Genomic DNA, 17,376 nt, shown 5'->3' on the forward strand with positions numbered 1-17,376 from the left:
GAATGTCTTCGCCAGTAATACCACCCGCTGATACAAGTGCTGCAGTGTTGTAGTGGGAATAATGTCATTATTTTCTTCTTGACTGCATGTTCCACAATTCTAGCCTGTCACAGTTTCTAAACAGTGAAAGTAGTGCAGGAATAAGAAAAAGGAAGCAGTTAGTATCCTTATTTCTAGTTTTTAACTCCAGTCCACAGTGTTGCAAGACCACAGCCTTCCTTCTGGCAAGCCTGGGAGGAGGGAGCCTCCTTTGGAAGCTGTCTTTCTTCCTATCCACTACGTGTCAGGAGTAACTTTTCCCGAGGATGGGAGTGTGTAACCCTGTACTGTGTCTCCACCTCTGCTTGACCTGAACAACCAATCCCTTATTTAGAGGGAATGAGGAAGGACATTCGGGGATTTAAAAGCTTTTTTTCTGTCTTAATTTCACTGTTTCAAATTTGGGCCAAAGTTAGTAGCAAATTAGGCTTTTGTACAAAGTTTTGATAACTCTTATTCATTTGCTGAAAAACAATATTTATGTCACAGATTTGCCCTGGAGCTGACTTCTTTACTGGCAGAGCAGGAGCCTCCCAGTAATGAGCTCATGGATAATGTCCCACAGCTTCTCTGCTCAGTGGCAAAGCACTCTGGGGGTGCGTAGGGAAGAAGCTTTACCCCCAAAATATACCAAGGATTTCAGTCCCCTGCTTATGACCCTATAGGAACTTTGGCAGCCATTTATAATTCATACTTACTTTTGACTGAAGATGAAGCAAACCAACCCTAAGCAAGGCAAACCCATGCCAAGTTATTTGGAGCAGATGCAGCATGCATGCTACCACTACATTTTGCCTATTAGCACCATACATATAGTGCAATTTTTATTTTTTAATTTTCCTGGATTGAGTACACTCAGCAGCCTGATTCTCCCTCTGGTCAGTCACCACTAATTGCAGGAAGAAAGTCTGGGGTGCGGGAGGGGAACCTTTAACTGCACCGTTCAGCTCCTAGCATCAGTCAAAGCACCACCGGGGCTGCTCCGATGTGAGTGGAGCTTTCTGGAGCACCACGGGCTATTCTGACAGCCAAGCAGCAGTGCTGCTGCAGCTCCTGCTCTGCGGCATGCCCTCACCCTTGGAGGGGCAGGAACAGGGAATAAAGCAGGTTAGGTTAATTCTGTGCCATCAGTGGAGTCCTCCTCATGCCCTTATGTCCAGGAGAGTTGGAGTTACTGCTCCTTTTAACTGTCCTGCAACAAAAGAGAGCTGCTTTTTTTTTTTTTTTTTTTTTTATATATTTTATTTTATTTTACTTCTTTATTTTTCCATTTGCTGGTACAAGGCATCTGTAGTGTTCCTACCAGAGCAGAAGATCAAAAGCCCAAATGTTACAATTAGTGCTGGAGGTTGTTATGATGTGAACCTGAGTATATAAAATGCCACAGAAAATACTAGGTGTGGGTGATGTTATCTGCATTAATCTCGGCATGTAATGAGCATAGTATAATGGCACACAATGTGTATTTTTTAAGTCTCCAAACCAGCGAGTACTTATACCAGATGGCAGCTTTTCAACAATTTCCATTCCCTTCTCCACCCCATACTCCCAAGTATTTCAAGTAATTGGCTTCTCCTCTAGGGATTAGCCACAGTAGAATCGTATTAAATGACTAATTTTCCTCACTTAGCCTTTTCCCCCCTCCTTTTAATTTTGAGCTGTGCAGAGAAAGAAATCATCCAAACGCTCTGAGTATTTGTTTGTGTCTGTTTTTAGAAGCCCTCCAGAATGGCCTCAAAATCATTTGGGCTTTTAGGTCAGGCAGTACATCCCTGCGCTTCTTGGCTTCACTTCTACTATTTCTTAAACTTTCCCCTTCAAGGTGCTTGTCAAGCTCTGACTTGAAAAGTTCAAGTGATGTTGATTCTGCAGCTTCCCTGGGAGCGTATTCTCCTGCCTATTTGATCTTATGATCAACGTTGCCCCTGCTCTTAAAACTGAACTCGTTTTACTTCAGTTGGCATCTGTTACTTCTTGTCTTATCATTTTTAACTAATGAAAACAGTTCCTCCCCTTCCTCTTTATAGTTGTCTTTCATGTACTTGTAAACCGCAGTCATGCTGTCCCCTTGGCTTCCCTTTTGCCCCAAATTATATGTATGTATTTAATTCCTTTAATCTTTCCTTATAGGTAGTTCCTTCCAGACCTTTAATCACTGCAGTTGCCCTTCTCTGTAATCTCTCTCGTTCACTGATATATAGCCAATAACACCGTGGCCAGGACTAAACCCGTTGCTCTCCCTGGGATTCGAGTGCTGGGAAAATAAGCCTGCTTGCTCCCTCGGCTCTAGATGCGACCCTGCGCCGCCAGGGAGCTTCTCCCTTTTACCGTGTGCCATTGCACTGAGTAACCAACTTGCATTTTGGGGAAAAATCCTACACTAGGATGCATCCTAATGGCACAGTCATGCACTTCACATGCCCACTCCACCAGCACGGGGAGGCAAGCCACTGGAAGGTATTTTTGCAGTGGCAACTTTAACCCAGTCTCCACTCCTACTCACAAGCTTGCCCACAGCAGCATCGACACAAGCAGCTGCTGCATGACTTCATGGTGATTATTAATCTCCCCTTTGAGGAAATAGGAAATGGGGAAGAAAGTTGTGATGGAGAAGAGTCCCCAAGGTGGTGGCACAGGCAAGGTGCTATGGCAGCCCCGTAGTTGTGCCCCCCGTGTTGCTGTGCGTTGAGATCGTGTCCGTGCTGGTCCTTCTGGGGCTGTGCCCAGAGCTCCCGAGCTCTGAGCTCCTCCTTTGGCTGTTGCTTTAACTCATTCCTTCACCCAGCGGAGCCCTCAGAGGACCTGCAGCCACCTGCAGGCCTGCAATGCTGGGATAAATGCTGGGTGAAAAGCATTCATAGTTAGCCTCCCCCGAAGGTTGTTCTTCTCCAGGTGCATCCCGCTCCCTGCCCATTGCCACCACCAGCTGATGGTTGGACTCAAGAGAGACGCAGTGCTCTGGTTTGCACTTTCTGGATGGTCAGGGAGGTGAAATGGTGAAAGGAAGCTCCCTTCTTATGTCAGTCCGTGCCGTGTCTCTGGTAACGTGCCTACTATTCAGGCAAATCATTTCCCACATCCTCAGAGTGGGAGTTACGTCCACCCGCTGAAGTATTTTGAGTGACCAGACCATGGATGGCTTTTCTCTATTTGAAAACTTGGGAACTTTTTCAGTGTTCAAGTTGGGTCACAAGTAATCTGATGACCAGGCTACAGGTATCAAATGAAAACGTGGTGTTTCATCGTTCATCACAACCCCTCTGCTAGGTATAATCCGAGCTGCAGCCAGTTTTCCCTCTTCCAGAGAGAATAACCTTGGATCTGTTAACAGAGATCAAAAAACCCTGCAGGGTTTAGGCACTCCCCCCTCCCTGAAACGGAGCAAAGTTAGACTCCACACACCTGTGTAGTCCTGGCCCACTGAGCCAAATTCCCTGGCATCACACCGGCCATCTCACGTCTCGTTCTCGGTGGCATCATACCTGAGCCTCACGCACTGGAATGAAACATTCGCATTTCACTGCGCGAGAGATCACTGCAGGAAACAAGGAGCACCTTACCTTTTTACTTGCAGGCAGCTGCTTTCCTCTGTCCAATGTTTAATTACTGGAATAATGAATTACCGGAATAATGAAACATTATTCCAGTACCAAAATAATTTAATATATCACTACAGCAATTGTTTCCCTGTCAGTCACTGGAATTACCCGTGATGGTAACTGTTATGCTATAAATACTTGCAGGGGCAACTCAGAAGCCTAATCCCACAGATTTCATTTCCAAGCATTAACCCCCTGATTCACCACCAGCAGAAGCAAGGCACTCTCACATCACTATAAGTATCTTCAGGAGGGCCTAAATACTTATATTAAATTCATTCAGGCGCAAGCGGTAGGAGCTGACCCACAGAATAATGCCATGTTAAGCCCAGATGTTAAGCCCGGTGCGTGCCCGATTGCATTCCCTGACGAGATTTCTGTTGCATGCGGCAGGAAGGTTGCTAAGAATGAGGTTGGGCATGTTTCTAAGTGTTGGCAAGATCAGGGTCTGCAGCCAGTTCTTTCAGTTTGCGCTCACGTTGTGTGTATGCCAGCTCCGTTACGGTCTGCATTTTTTCTCCTCTAACAAAACGTCCTGCTGCCTTCCTCGTTCAAGTTTTCTCTCGCCCTGCACAAATTCAAACCATTTCAAACAAGTGTCCACTTCTGCCTGTTTGGCCAGGGAGTGTTTGCATGTGCGGTGTGCTTGGGCTCTAATTCTCCCCTTGCAATTTAAGCTGTTTAAAATTCATCCCTAAATTGTTGCTCCCTCTCTCTTATTTCCGACGCTTTTGCTTTAACTGTGTTATGTAAAAAGCTCGGTGCTTTGTGGTCTAGTAATCCCGTACGACAGAGGCAATGCATGGTAGATAGAGATTCAGTTGTGGTTTGTTTACGGCCGTAATAAATTGATGTCAAAATACAAACGTGAGCAGTGCTGTAAGTGAATGGGTAAAGGTGTAATACCAGTTGTGATTCCTGCTTCAAAGGGATTCTTGCACAAAGGACTGACTGTCCGAGCACAAGTCTTGGCACTGGGGATGCCGAAAAGTCTTAGCATGTGAGAAGAAATACCGACTTTAAATACCCTGCCTCATTTCCTTACTTTGCCTAATGACGGGTATCCCTGCGAGCTGCTTCATTCATTAATTCCCATTCTTCCAGTGACTGCTCAAGATACAGTAAGGGAGTAGCAAATCCCTGCGAGAGCTCCTCTCTTTGTCATGCAAAAATAAAATTATAAGGAAGATGACAGGCTGCATTAGATTAAAAAATAAATAAATAGACACCTCCCCCCACCTGTCGTAAGTGTTAACGGCTATGTAAAACAGACAGCTCGATCTGTATTGAAATATCCTCACCACCGTATTTTCCCTTCCTGCCCTCTCTTACTTAACTCCTTAGCTTACCTTGGTAAAAGCGTGGTTCTGTGCAGTTAAATAACAATACAGTCACCTTCAGCCAAGATTAACGTCCCTCACCTCAGCCCTGGTAAGGCTGCTAAATTAATAATAATAAAAAAATAAAAAATAAAAATAATAATAATGAAAAAGTAAACTAAGTTACAGAAAAGTGTAAGCATGAAATATTTTCTCCAACTTCTGTTAAGTTCTGGCATTTTGTATTTTTCTGACCATCCACGTGTGTAATAGAACGGCTTTATTTTGTATATATCTAAAGGAGCTCAGATTGAGAAAGGATGCAAAGCACTGATTGGAATTTATAGTTCATATATTGATTAATTTAAATAGAAAATACTCCCTAGCTCTTGACTAAAACAGGAGAAGCAGAGCAGAAAGAAAGAAAAGGGAAAAGGGAAAGAGAAAAAGTAAAATAGAAAAGGGAAATAGAAAGGGAAAAGGCAAAGGGGAAGGGAAATAAAAGGAGAAGGAAAAAGGAAAAGAGAAATAAAAGGGAAAAGAAAGCGGGAATAGAAAAAGGAAAAGAAAATAAGAAAAAGAAAACCCAAACACTATACGCATCTTTTAGCGTTTTAGGCGATGTATATGGCTATGTGCACATCACCGAAATAGCTCTTCTTATCTCTGTAATGCCCGTAAAAAGTTACCAGCCCCTAATACACCCCAGATGGCTTCCAAACGGCAGTTTCCACCAGCCATTCGCCCGTCCGATTTAATTTTTTCCTCCCACCGGCAGAAAACATCCCCGCAGCGACTTAAACCCGGGGGTAAATTTCCACCGAGCGAGCGCTCGGCGGGGCGCAACTGGTGGCGGGGAGTGAAGACGGAGTTAAAAAATATATAATAAGAAGGACGATAATGATAAGAATAATCACGGCGACGCACAGGCGTGACACGGGGGGCTTCCCCCAGCCGTGCCGCTCCGAGCCGTGCCGAGCCGGGCGGAGCCGTCCCGCAGCCCCGGTCCCCGCTGCGGGCGGCGGAGCGCCCAGGGCAGGCGGCGGGCCCCCTCTGCCGGCCCCGCGCCGGAGCTGCAGCGGGTGCGGGTACCGAGCCCTCCTCGTCCCGGGGGAACCCCAAACCCCCCTTCCCGGGGGATATCGGAACTCCAGCGCACAAAATCGTCATAATAAATGAGTAAATCACGGTAATAATGATTAAAAAAAATAATAATTTAAAAAAAAAAAAAGGCAGCCACGCCATCACTCCGGTGTAACGCACCGGGACGGCGGGGTAGGATGAGGGTCTCCGGGGGTCTATGGGGACCCGGAGCTTGGGGGCGCGCTCGGGGGCGCGCTCCGGCCGGGCGCTGCCCGCACAGTAGCGGCGGCGGCGGCGGCGGCGGGCGCGCCAATTCCGGGAGCCCCTGGCCCGCGGCCGCGCCCTGGCTGCCGGCGGGGAGGGCGCTGATTGGCCGCCGCGCCGCCCGTATGCAAAGCAGCCGCGGGGATGACATTCCTCCGCGCGCCGCCCGCCGCGCGCCTCCTCCATTCATCCCGGCGGCGCGCGCCGGAGCCGAGCGGAGCCGAGCGGAGCCGAACCGGGCCGAGCCGGGCCGAGCCGAGCCGAGCCGAGCCGAGCCGGGAGCCGGGCGCCGGGCTGACCGCGGGGGGCAAAGGGCGGCAGCGAGCCGAGGGGTGCCGGCGCCGTGGGAAGCTTTGCGAAGACCCCGCTGTGGAAATGTGCTTTATCCCGAGCCGTCGTCTGGGCTGGAGGCTGTGACTTGTGACCCTGCCTGGGAACTTTCTCGTTTTGTTGGCTTTTATTATTTTTTTTTTCCTTTTTATTTTTTTTTTTTTCCCCCAGTTGCTTCCTCCCCGCCTGGGGGTTAGCGGCGCTGCCCCCGCACCCGCTCCCCGGGGTGCTTGCTTTTTTTTTTTTTTTTTGCCATCGGGTGTTTTTTGGCTGCCGCCGCTTGGCCGGGTGCGGGGGCTCTGCCCGCAGCCAGCCCCCATCCACCCCGCTGGGGAGGCGAGCCATGCTTCCCAGAGCAGGCTTCCACCTGCTGCGGTTAAAGGCTTGGTGAGCAGCCGGCTCCTGCGGCCGGATTAGAGGAAGGCTGCCTCAGATACCGAAAAAAAAAAAAAATAATAATAATACTAATACTAATTGGCAATGACTTTCGAAGTTGTTGCAGGCTGTTGGTTTGTCTGCTGAGGGGAACGTGAGTGAGAGAGAGAGAGCGCTGTTGCACACACAAAACCGCAGGGAGAACCCACAATTTAACCAACATCCCCAAACCCAACTTCTCAGATGTGGACCTCTCAGCCTCAGCGCTCGTGAGCGGCTGCGACCTTTCCTTGCGTTCATGGCAGGCGTTACACCAAAGACAAGTGCACAGAGAGAGAGCTGAAGCTTGAATGCCATGCACTGAGCTTTTTCTTTTTCTTTTTTTATTATTATTTTTTTAAAACTTTTTTTTTTTTTTTTTTTTTCCGCGAGAATTATTGAGAGGTCATGCCATGAGCGCTCGCAAACCAAACTACTGAGGCCGATTTCCAAGGCTGCTTTAAAACCAAAACCCTGCAGAGAACGTGAATGGATTCCCGGCGTGGTTAAATCCTCCGCAGATGATACTGTAAATGTTTGATGAAGCGCGGTGTACGTGGTGTGTGTGTGCCTGCGTGGGTATGTCTGTGCGGTGCCAGCCGGCTGACCTTTGAGCACAAAGCCCGAGACCGACCCCGCGTTTCGCTGCTCGTAAGAGCGACTTTCGCCTCCGCAAGACGCTGATGTGCTCCGCTTCCCCCCGGGACTGTAGAGGAGCCACCTGGAAGAAAGCGCTAGGCAGCTGCCTCCCCGGGAAGCCCGGCTTTCTCCTGCTCCCGGCTTTCACCCCACTCGCGTAGCTTTTGCTGGGGAGCCCTCCCGGAGCGGGCCCTGCGGGAACTTTTGGCCACGCCAAAGCCCTCAATGCCCGGGCGCGGCGGGGCGGCCCCGCACCGAAGACCCCTTCTCTTACTGGATTAACGCCACCTCTGCCGCGGCACCGGGAAGCCAAGAGTTAAGTCTCGGCGTGCTCGCTGCCGCTGCCGCAGCCGCGTTCGGCAAAGAGGAGAGAGAGAGGAAAAAAAAAAAAAAAAATTAAACTTTGGGGACTGGCGTAGAACCGAGTTTCCCCCGGGTGCTCAGCCCGTATCCGTTTATGTTGGTCCCCAGAGAGCGGCTCGCCGAAGAGTTACGCTCGCTTGGCTGCTTGGTAAGAACTCTGTGGAGGTCCCTCACTCAACAGGCTTGTTGTGATGCGTATCCCCGTAGATACCAGCACCAGCCGCCGCTTCACGCCGCCCTCCACCACGCTGAGCCCGGGGAAGATGAGCGAGCCGCTGCCGCTGCCCGGCGCCGAGCACAGCGGCGCCCTGGCGGGGAAGCTGCGCAGCGCCGACCGCAGCATGGTGGAGGTCCTGGCGGATCACCCCGGGGAGCTGGTGCGCACCGACAGCCCCAACTTCCTCTGCTCCGTGCTGCCCACCCACTGGCGCTGCAACAAGACGCTGCCCATCGCCTTCAAGGTACGTCCTGCCGCCCGCCCGGCAGCGCGATCCCGCGGGGCACGGGGCGGCCGGGGGAGGGATGGGACCCACGCGGGGGGGAGACGGGACTCGCGGGACCCACGGGGGGGACGGGACACACGGGGGAGGACGGGACACACGAGGGGGGACAGCCCTGAGCCTCCCTCCCTTCGCCCGCCGCAGCCACCCGCGGAGCGGAGCGGGTGCGGGCGGGACGGGCGGGCACCCCCCGGCCGCTGCCTCTCTCCCGTAACTCTGAAAAAATTTAAAAAAATTAAAATTAAATATATATATGTATATATAAATGTCCAAACCCTAAAAGTTTGGCCGCCCAGGGGAGCAGATCCAGGCGCTGCCCGTGGCGGGCGGCCCGGATCTCCGGGCAGCAGCCCCCGGTGGCTGCGGAGAACATTAAAATAATAATTATAACAAATACATTTTTTAAATTATTGTTACTATTTGGGATGGTTTGAGTAGTAAATCTCGGGGCCTACCCTCCGTTGCCTTCTGCGGCCGCTTCGTTGCACATCCCTCCCTCCCCCGGCCTGCTTTCCCGTTACCCGGCTTCAGGCTAAATTCACCCCCTCCCCTTGCTCGTTTTTTTTTTTTTTTTTTCCTTTTTTTTTTTTTTTTTTTTTTTTCTCCCCACTTCGGCCTATCTCTGGCTGAATGCGCTGCCCTTCGTGCTACCGCTGTAGCCGTGCATCCGAGCCGGGGAAGAAACAAGGTAATTGTCCCCTCGCCACCCCGTTCTCCCAGGCGGGAGCCCCGAAAGCCCCGGGCTGGAGTTGGGACGGGTGATGGGGAATCGTCGGCTTTGTGCTTCCTGCTCCCGTCGCTGCTGCACCCCAGCGCCTCGGCACGGCTTTGCTGAAGGAGGGCAGCCCCCGGTCTTTCATTTTTTGGGGGAGGAGGAAAGGGAGAGAAGGCAATCGGCCCGGCTCCCGAGATTTTGGGAAGCGCTGCATTAGGGAAAAGTCGTGCCGTGTCCGGAGAGCCTTCTGGTTCCCGCGGAGATAAGTCTGGGGGAAGGCAGGCACTCATCGGCAGGGCCAGTTCCTAAATTCCCGCGTTCCTATTAATTACTGCCCTGTCACCCACGCAGCGGGCGAGCGCTGCTAATTGCTCGGGAAGCTCTCCTCCTGGAAGGCACAGCCGCTGCCTGCGAAACCGGGGCGAAACCCCGCTCCTCCAGCCCCGTCCCCGCATGTGCCCGCTCCGGAGGGTCCCCCGCTGCCGGGGTGGTCTGCCACGCGTGGCCGTGGCTGGGGGACACGGGACACGGGACGGCCACCGCCCGACCGCAGCCTCAGGTCCTGCGGAGAAGGCGAGAGCGAGCGCAGAGATGCGACCGCGGAGAGAAAACCCCAAAAACGGGAGGGTGTCCCCGTAGGGCCGGCTGAAGGGGACTGCGAGGAGCTCCCGACCCCACAACCGCTCCCCTAAAGCGGGACCCCCCCTTGCTGCCGGCGTTGGGAAAGTCGCGACTCTGATCGCGAGGCGAATCGAATCGTAAGAGGGTTTGGATCGTGCCGAAACTAAGCGAGTCCACTCGCTCCCGGGCTGCCAATGTCTTCTTCTCACCTGACACCAAAATAAAAAAGAAAGAAAAAGGGGAAAAAAGCGCTGAGCTTTATTAAGTGTTTGCTCACAGCTATTGCATCGATATGAAGAGGGAGACAGAGAGTTTCCTCTTCGCTTTTCCTTACCAAAAATCACTAGTTCTATTCGATCTGTAGGATCAGAGTATTATTCCCGACCAAAACAGTCATTCCCGTGCATTACTTTTTTTCTAAAATATAGCACGATTCTGGGAAAACTTAAAGGAAAATGCATAACTCTAATAAATTGCCGTACAGATTAATTCTCCAAGTGCTTCTTGGAAATAATCTAAATCTTAATTTAAAAGGCCAATTTTGTTTGATTGATGCACCAGCAGCAAGTAATTCAGATAGCTGTCATTGGTGCAACTTCCCACTTCTCTGGAAATCCGTATTTTTAAGAGTGCAACAAGGTACTAGATAATGCCAGTCACCAAGTCCCAACTTACCTATTTGGTCTTTTTTCCAATGTAAATGTTTGTATTTCTGTTTCTATTGTTTGTGACTTTTAACTCTAGTTTCTTTTCCGCACTCTGCATTTTTTTAGCATTTGTTTCTAATATTTTCTTCGCGTTTCTTATCGACAAGGTTGCCTTCAGTGTAATTTGAAAATGGTGGTTTTAAATATTTGTTCAGTAAGAGACAACTGACCCTGGTTTCGTGAAGGTTTTTTCATCCCTAAAAATGCTAGCAGGTATTTCCTTAAGTGAGCAGGCACGCATTTGCATCAGAGGGAGGCGAGGGTAATGCCCAGGTTTTCCCCTTTCTCTTTCTTCTGTCTTTAATATATGTGCCTGAATTAAGGTTTTCTGATAACTTCCTATGAACCGGGAAAGTGCATCAGGTTCACGGCGGCTGATCTTGTGAGACAGCGTGCCTCGTTACACAATGTTGTGGAAGGAGAAAACATTAGATCAAACATTTCGAGAGGGGACTATTTTATGCGAAGATCAGGAGAACTGGAGAAGCTGAACGCTGAGCACAAAACAGGCCACAGGAATGGCTTACAGCACGCAGAGGAGAACAAGAAACAAAACTGTGAGCTGCAGAGGAATGGGAAAGAGGAAGCTGAAATATATACGTAAAGAGGGAATTTTGACACAGTGATTTTAACTTCGTATGTGGAAGTGAAAATAAGGGTTATAGGTGACAAATGACACTGAAATGACACTGAAGCCCCTGCAAAGGAGAGAGTCTGAAATATCAGAGGCTGGGGACCCCTGTCTTATTGGGGAAAATAGTTATTACTGGGAAATAAGCATCAGAGACAGATTAAGTAAAGGGGCTGCTGATCATGTCTGGAAAACTAATAGCAATCAGACCAGGCTGTGACAAGTTGGAACCAATTATAACTGCATGGACGTAAGCTAGAAAATGCTAAGAGGAAGGAAAAATATCAAGCAGCAACTCAGAGGACCTGGTGCAGGACTACTTCCTCTTAGAATATGTAAAAGAGGAAATAAAAACAAGCTAGAGCTTTTTTTTCCTCTTTTTTTTTCTTTCTTTTTTTTTTTTCTTTTTTTTTTTCTTTTTGGTAATAGTGGTGCTGAGATCACTACTGCACTACTGTAGACTTAACTGGGGGAACTTCTTAGCAAGAGCAGCAGGTTCTAAGAAAAACTATGACAGAGGACCCGATTCAAGCACTTACTTTTGCCAGAGCAAATCAAGAGACGCACCAGACATCCATTCAATGCAGAGCAATAGCCAGGTAAAACTGTGTTGAGAATTCAGTCCTGCTCAATAAGATAAGATAAAATTAAATTTGTATTAGTTTTACCAGTGTGAATGATGCAGATACAAGCCAGACTGATTAATGTTAGAAATCCATACATCTCCCAGAGCATCATGTCAAAAATGCAGTGAATCCTGGGTTCCTGAATATTTGTTTGATAGATGCTAGTGGTAAGGAGCTACAATGCAAGCCTTTAAAATGAGGTGAAAGCTGCTGAGCTGCTGCAGGTTTCATTAGTTCAGACTGCAATTTCCATCCACCAGGCTACAGGTGAATTCTTAGGTCAATGATATGCTTTCATGCTTCCAAATGAAAAAAAAAAATGTTTAGTGAGTTGCAATTAAACATTTGGTTGAGGCCTGTTTCTTCATGCACTTATTCTGAATTTATGTATTCAGATAGGTGGGATGAGCCGAGAGAGAACTGGCACAACTGTGGGGAATTTGACCCTCAGTGTCCGTGAGATGATTGCCTTGGTTTTGTTTTCTCTTGAATTTTGCATTTACATGACTTTGCTGTAGCTTAAAAGTAGTGCCACTGATGTAAAGCAGATCAAAATCAGTTCCTGTTACTTGAATTTGTTTATTGCCAATTACAGAAGTATATTTTGGAAAGTTGATTTCATGTATTTTTCATGCCGGGGTGCACGGAGTGTATTTTGGGCACGCGTCAATGTAAAAATGTGGCCGTAACTCTGCAAGGTAGTAATGGAAGTGATTTCAGTTTTCCCCAAATGGCTTTTAGTCCCCATTTATTTCTGTTGTTGCTGCTCTTTCCTATTTTATCACATTAATTGTTGGCGTTCTGTGCCTGAAAATAAATGTCGCATGAGGAAGCTGAGGATCCTGCGCTTTGATTCCACAGGTGGTGGCCCTGGGAGACGTGCCTGATGGGACGCTGGTGACGGTAATGGCTGGAAATGATGAAAACTACTCCGCAGAACTCAGAAATGCAACAGCTGCCATGAAAAACCAAGTAGCAAGGTTCAACGACCTCAGATTTGTGGGTAGAAGTGGAAGAGGTAGGTATTTGTTCACAGCTGCAGTTCAATCATCTTTACCAGCTATGTCAAGTTCTGGTTACGCAGAGAGAATTTGAACGTGGGGTATGTAGAGTTTTCGGCAGTAGGGAGATCTGATTTAGGCCAATTCCAAAGGTACAGAGCCAGCTGTGTGTTTTTCTTGTTGTCTTCTAGCCCGTCGTCCATGTTATTTCAATTTTTATACAGTAAAATCTCATTTAAAAAAAAAAACAACACGGTCAGTGAGCCTCGTTTTGACTACAGAATTCTCCGTGCCACTTTAGAACAGCACAATATTACACATGTTGAAGTTTAAATAACACATTTTCAATTTAAAATAGGAATTCTCAGCTTGTCTAGAGAACTGTGACTGTCTCAGGGCTCACAGGCACACTCTGCAAAACCCGGTCTCTGCAACAGCATGAGTCAACCTAAAATTACAAATAATTCCCACATAGATCTAATGTTTTTTTTCAGGCTTCGTCACAATGTGATGAAGGGATAGGGCACTTTTTCTGACCTTCCTTTCTCTGGAATAGCCATAGAGCCTTATACAGTAGGCATTTAATGTACTACTACTGCAAGGTGCATAGGATGGGGTAGGTAGGACAGAGCAGAGCCAAATAGATGAGCTTAATGTCAGACTTCCTGCATCTCTGTGATAACCAGGAATTACTGGTACAAATAGAAAGGCATTATGAGTCTGAGTAACAAGAGCCAAAGCTGACTTAGACTGTAACTATATGTAAATGTTGTTAGAAAGCTGCAAATAGTGTCTCGCATGTGTGTTTCACGTATCGTGTGTGTGAACGGGCGTGCAAAGCGTGATCCAAAATCCTGTAACATCAACAGAAGGACCCTTTGTAGTAATGTTGCTCTTTGGCTCAAGCCCATAATCTTGAAAACCATAAATTCCAAGCAATTGTGTTTACGTTTCTGTTACAAGATTATTTGAAGCACTCCTCCTGCACTACTGCCCTTGCTCCTGTGAGCGGAGAGCCTTTGCGTGGCCAGAGTGGTTAAAGCAAACCTACTGAAACCGGTGAGATGCTGCTTGGAAAAAGCACACAGAAACAATTGGCCTCTCTGGTTTAAGGTCAAGATTGAAAAACTGTCACGTCTTCCATGTGACTTCATGTGGTATTTACTTATGTGTTTTCCTTTTGTCTAGTTCGTATCTTCAAGTAAAATCGGAACATAACATCACGGTGTTCCAAAGACAACATTGTTGTTTCAGGACAATTCAGTGCTGTAACATTCACAAATCAAAGCGATAGTATCTACGGCACCTAAATAGGTTTCTTTATTCTGCCTTTTGGAGCTATTTGGGAGCTGCTGTCTCTCATGACCAGATTGAATACCCTGGGGTAGGCTGACCCTTCCTCAGCACCTTCCGCTCCCATGTAGTCACTCTTTGAGCATCTGGCCCATGTCCTGGTGCGTGGTGGCATGTGTGGCTCTTACAAACATGCACCGACTTACAGCAAACACACTTCAGGAGCATTGCAAAGGTGACCCACTTCTGCTCTCTTTCTCAAAACCTTTTACTCCCAGTGGCGGATGGGTCAGGCTTTAGGCTGAGGAAGTCATTCTGATTATACGCAACAGCTTCTACTTGCCTTTGAAGTCAAATGCATTTGAGGATATTCTTCCAGTGTAAATGCAGCCTGCAATTTTGGAAGAATATGGCGCTGTGAAAACACGGATGCAAGCAGCAAATACATTTTAAGTATAAAATACCCATCCAATCCCTCAGTATCCAGCAGCATTTTTAACTGAGGATACAGAGGGAGATGTCTTTCAAATTGTGTTGTTTGGGCTGTCTTCAAAATGTACTTGGTGGAAAACACCCGCAGCTGAGAACGTAGCTTCGTAATGCTAGCAAAGAATAATAATAGGGTAATGCAGAGAAAATTATATCCATTTACTGAAAACATGAGAGATGCTGTAATGTCTAAAAGTATCAGTCATTAAACGTGTTCATTTGTTATATTAAAGGTTCCACCTTTTCAGTAAATGGAATTTGCATTATGATTCAGAGATGACTGTTTAGAAGATTCAAATGAATAGCTGGCAAAGTGGCTGAGAAGCTAATAAAAACAAACCTGTAGTTCAGTTCCTGGCCACGGCAGCGAAGCTAGGAATCACAACAGTGAACTGTGGGATTTTCAAGGTCAAAATTCAACGGCGGAGGGAGGGAAGGAGGGGGGGAGAACAGTGGCTATTCATGCAGAAGGGCTTTGCGGGGAGCCTCGCTCAGCCCCTCGCCGGCCGGCACTCAGCCACGGACACATGTGCGTGTGGACATAGATGTCCTGTGCTGTGTGGTGCTCTGGTGCTCGGGATCATCTCAACAGCAGTGATTTGGGAGCACTGCATGCTGTTAGTCAGTCTCGGAGGTCAAATCTCCCAAGCCCCATTGGCCGCCCATCTTTGGAGCCAGTGACTAATGTATGCCTGTGTTTACTCCTCTAACAGGGGATTGTTTTCCAAAGGTGTGGATTGTTTGCATTTGGTACATGATTTCTGGGGTGCTGTTCTGTTGAATTTGTATAAAGCCTGAAGCAGAAGGTGGCTGCTTCAAAGGGCATTGCTTCCTTTGATACTTTGCTAGAGGAAAATTAACCGAAACTTTGTTTGCTGTGTAATATTTGAGTTTGAATAAGTTCAGTTGCCACCAGTGATAGTGTGATGCCAGGAATATTATATGAATAGCGACTGAAAGTTCACGTCGGTTGCAGTCATAGTGGACATTATTTGTGTACCTTGGGTGATTTAAAATCACTGCTGGAGAATAAGGAATGGCTTTGCTGAGTGACAGTCCCGGTCCGTGCCTCACTTTTCTTCCCTACACGTTGGCTGCTGCTCGGCTGTAAACAGCCCCATTAAAAGCCTTGCGGAACTGTCGGCAAGCCACTTCCCTCTCTCTTTTAAAAGAGCAGAAAATTGTCATCTTGATAAATGGTTTAAATCTTTTTTCTGTGAGCTTTAAATGAGCAAGGTCTAGCAAGACAGCCTGATGGTTGTTTCAAATGCCCTTGCATAAGGCTATTGTCCCCATCCCCATCCTAGTACATAAGTGGCTGTCCTCTCACCGTAAGAGTTACAACAATTTACTCCATTCAGAGGTCTGATCCTGTACATCTGTCAAAGCACGCACATGAACCAAATATTGGCTGCAACATAAAGAACTGATCAGCATTTCAGTGCTTATTTCATATTTACCAGCAAGAAGTGACCCTGTGCTGCTCTGGCTGTGCCTAGAGTTCAGAATTAAAAATAAAAATAAAATAAAAAAAAGCACTTTATTTTCTTGACACCAGGACTGGGAGCTGAGAATATCACAGGTCTCCCGAAACAGCGAGATGTTGTATAAAAGCAATTTGGCTGGCTTTCCTGAACAAAACAGATTTACATTGGAATTGGCTGGGGCCCAGAATTACTATTCCTCACCCTAGTTTGAGAATGCTACTGGGAAAACCTGCCTGTCTGGCTTGTAAGCCCGAGTAAGTAATTTCTGAAAGAAAAATGTAGTTTAAAACTTCAGCCAATCTCAGACCCTCTTGCATGATTACATGGTTAAAAAAAAAAAATCTTTATTTTTCTCCCTCCATTCATAAAAGTTTCAAACTTCAAAATGCTGCTAATGCAGAGTACCCTGTTTTCTAAATGTATAATGAACCAGTTTAGGTTACTATGATGAAATAAATCCGATGCAAAAAGCCTGACGTCATGGAAGTTCATTGGATAAAATTAAAAATAAATAGTTATTTTGGAGAGGGCAAGCTTCGTGGCTCAGTAAGCATTACATATTTTCCTCATGGAATCATTAATCCTAGTAACTATCTTCTTTGTAGAACGTAACATTAAAAAAAAAAAAAAAATAACAACAACAAATAAACATGTTTTCCAGATGAAAATAATTATTAATAGGTTATCGTAACAGTAGCTAATGGGGAAGTGTCTTGGCTTGCTGCAGAAAATCTCAATCTAAAGCTGAAATCCGTAGCTGCAGCTTCACATGCAGCTAGCTTTCCAGAAGGCCTTTTTAAATACTGAGTTTTAGAAAGGGCTGAACATTAACCCCATATATATATATTTTCTACCTGCTATCATAATTAGGCATATGTGAAGAAATTTAACGATATTTTTTTAATTTCTTCGGAGCCTAGGAAGTACCCCTTTTTCACAGGAGTAACTGGTTGGAGAGTACGAGAGGGAGATTACGAAGCATAACCATAAGTTTCTGCCTCCAGAACTCTTCCTTCTGGATATAATTTTGGGGAAGAAAAATCAGTTTAAGCTGGAATCTCAGAAATACTTAAAACACAAAAATTGCTGGCTGGATCCTGAGTCCAATTATTTTTATTGGTCTTCTGAAGTCAGAATTTTGCTCCTTCTGTGTAGCTTCAGCCTGTGGTTGTGTTATTTAGGCACTTTGTTAAAAAATGTTTTATTTTTACTTGAGCGCATTCAAAATTATAAAAGTATGTGCAAAACAGAGGAGG

At 47.0% G+C, this 17,376-nt stretch overlaps 1 protein-coding gene across 6 annotated transcripts in view; it reads left to right on the forward strand.

Annotated features, from left to right (window-relative positions):
* RUNX1 (RUNX family transcription factor 1) overlaps nucleotides 1-17,376 on the forward strand; it is a 163,691-nt gene that overhangs the window by 83,842 nt on the left and 62,473 nt on the right. For all 6 annotated transcript variants that reach the window (XM_082768698.1, XM_082768702.1, XM_082768699.1 and 3 more), the window contains 2 exons: nucleotides 8,258-8,511; nucleotides 12,712-12,868. In XM_082768698.1, coding sequence (XP_082624824.1) covers nucleotides 8,258-8,511; nucleotides 12,712-12,868 — 411 coding nt within the window. The remainder of the gene's footprint in view (nucleotides 1-8,257; nucleotides 8,512-12,711; nucleotides 12,869-17,376) is intronic.

Source organism: Aythya marila (genome assembly GCF_965140915.1).
Source record: "Aythya marila genome assembly, chromosome: 1".
NCBI lineage: Eukaryota > Metazoa > Chordata > Aves > Anseriformes > Anatidae > Aythya > Aythya marila.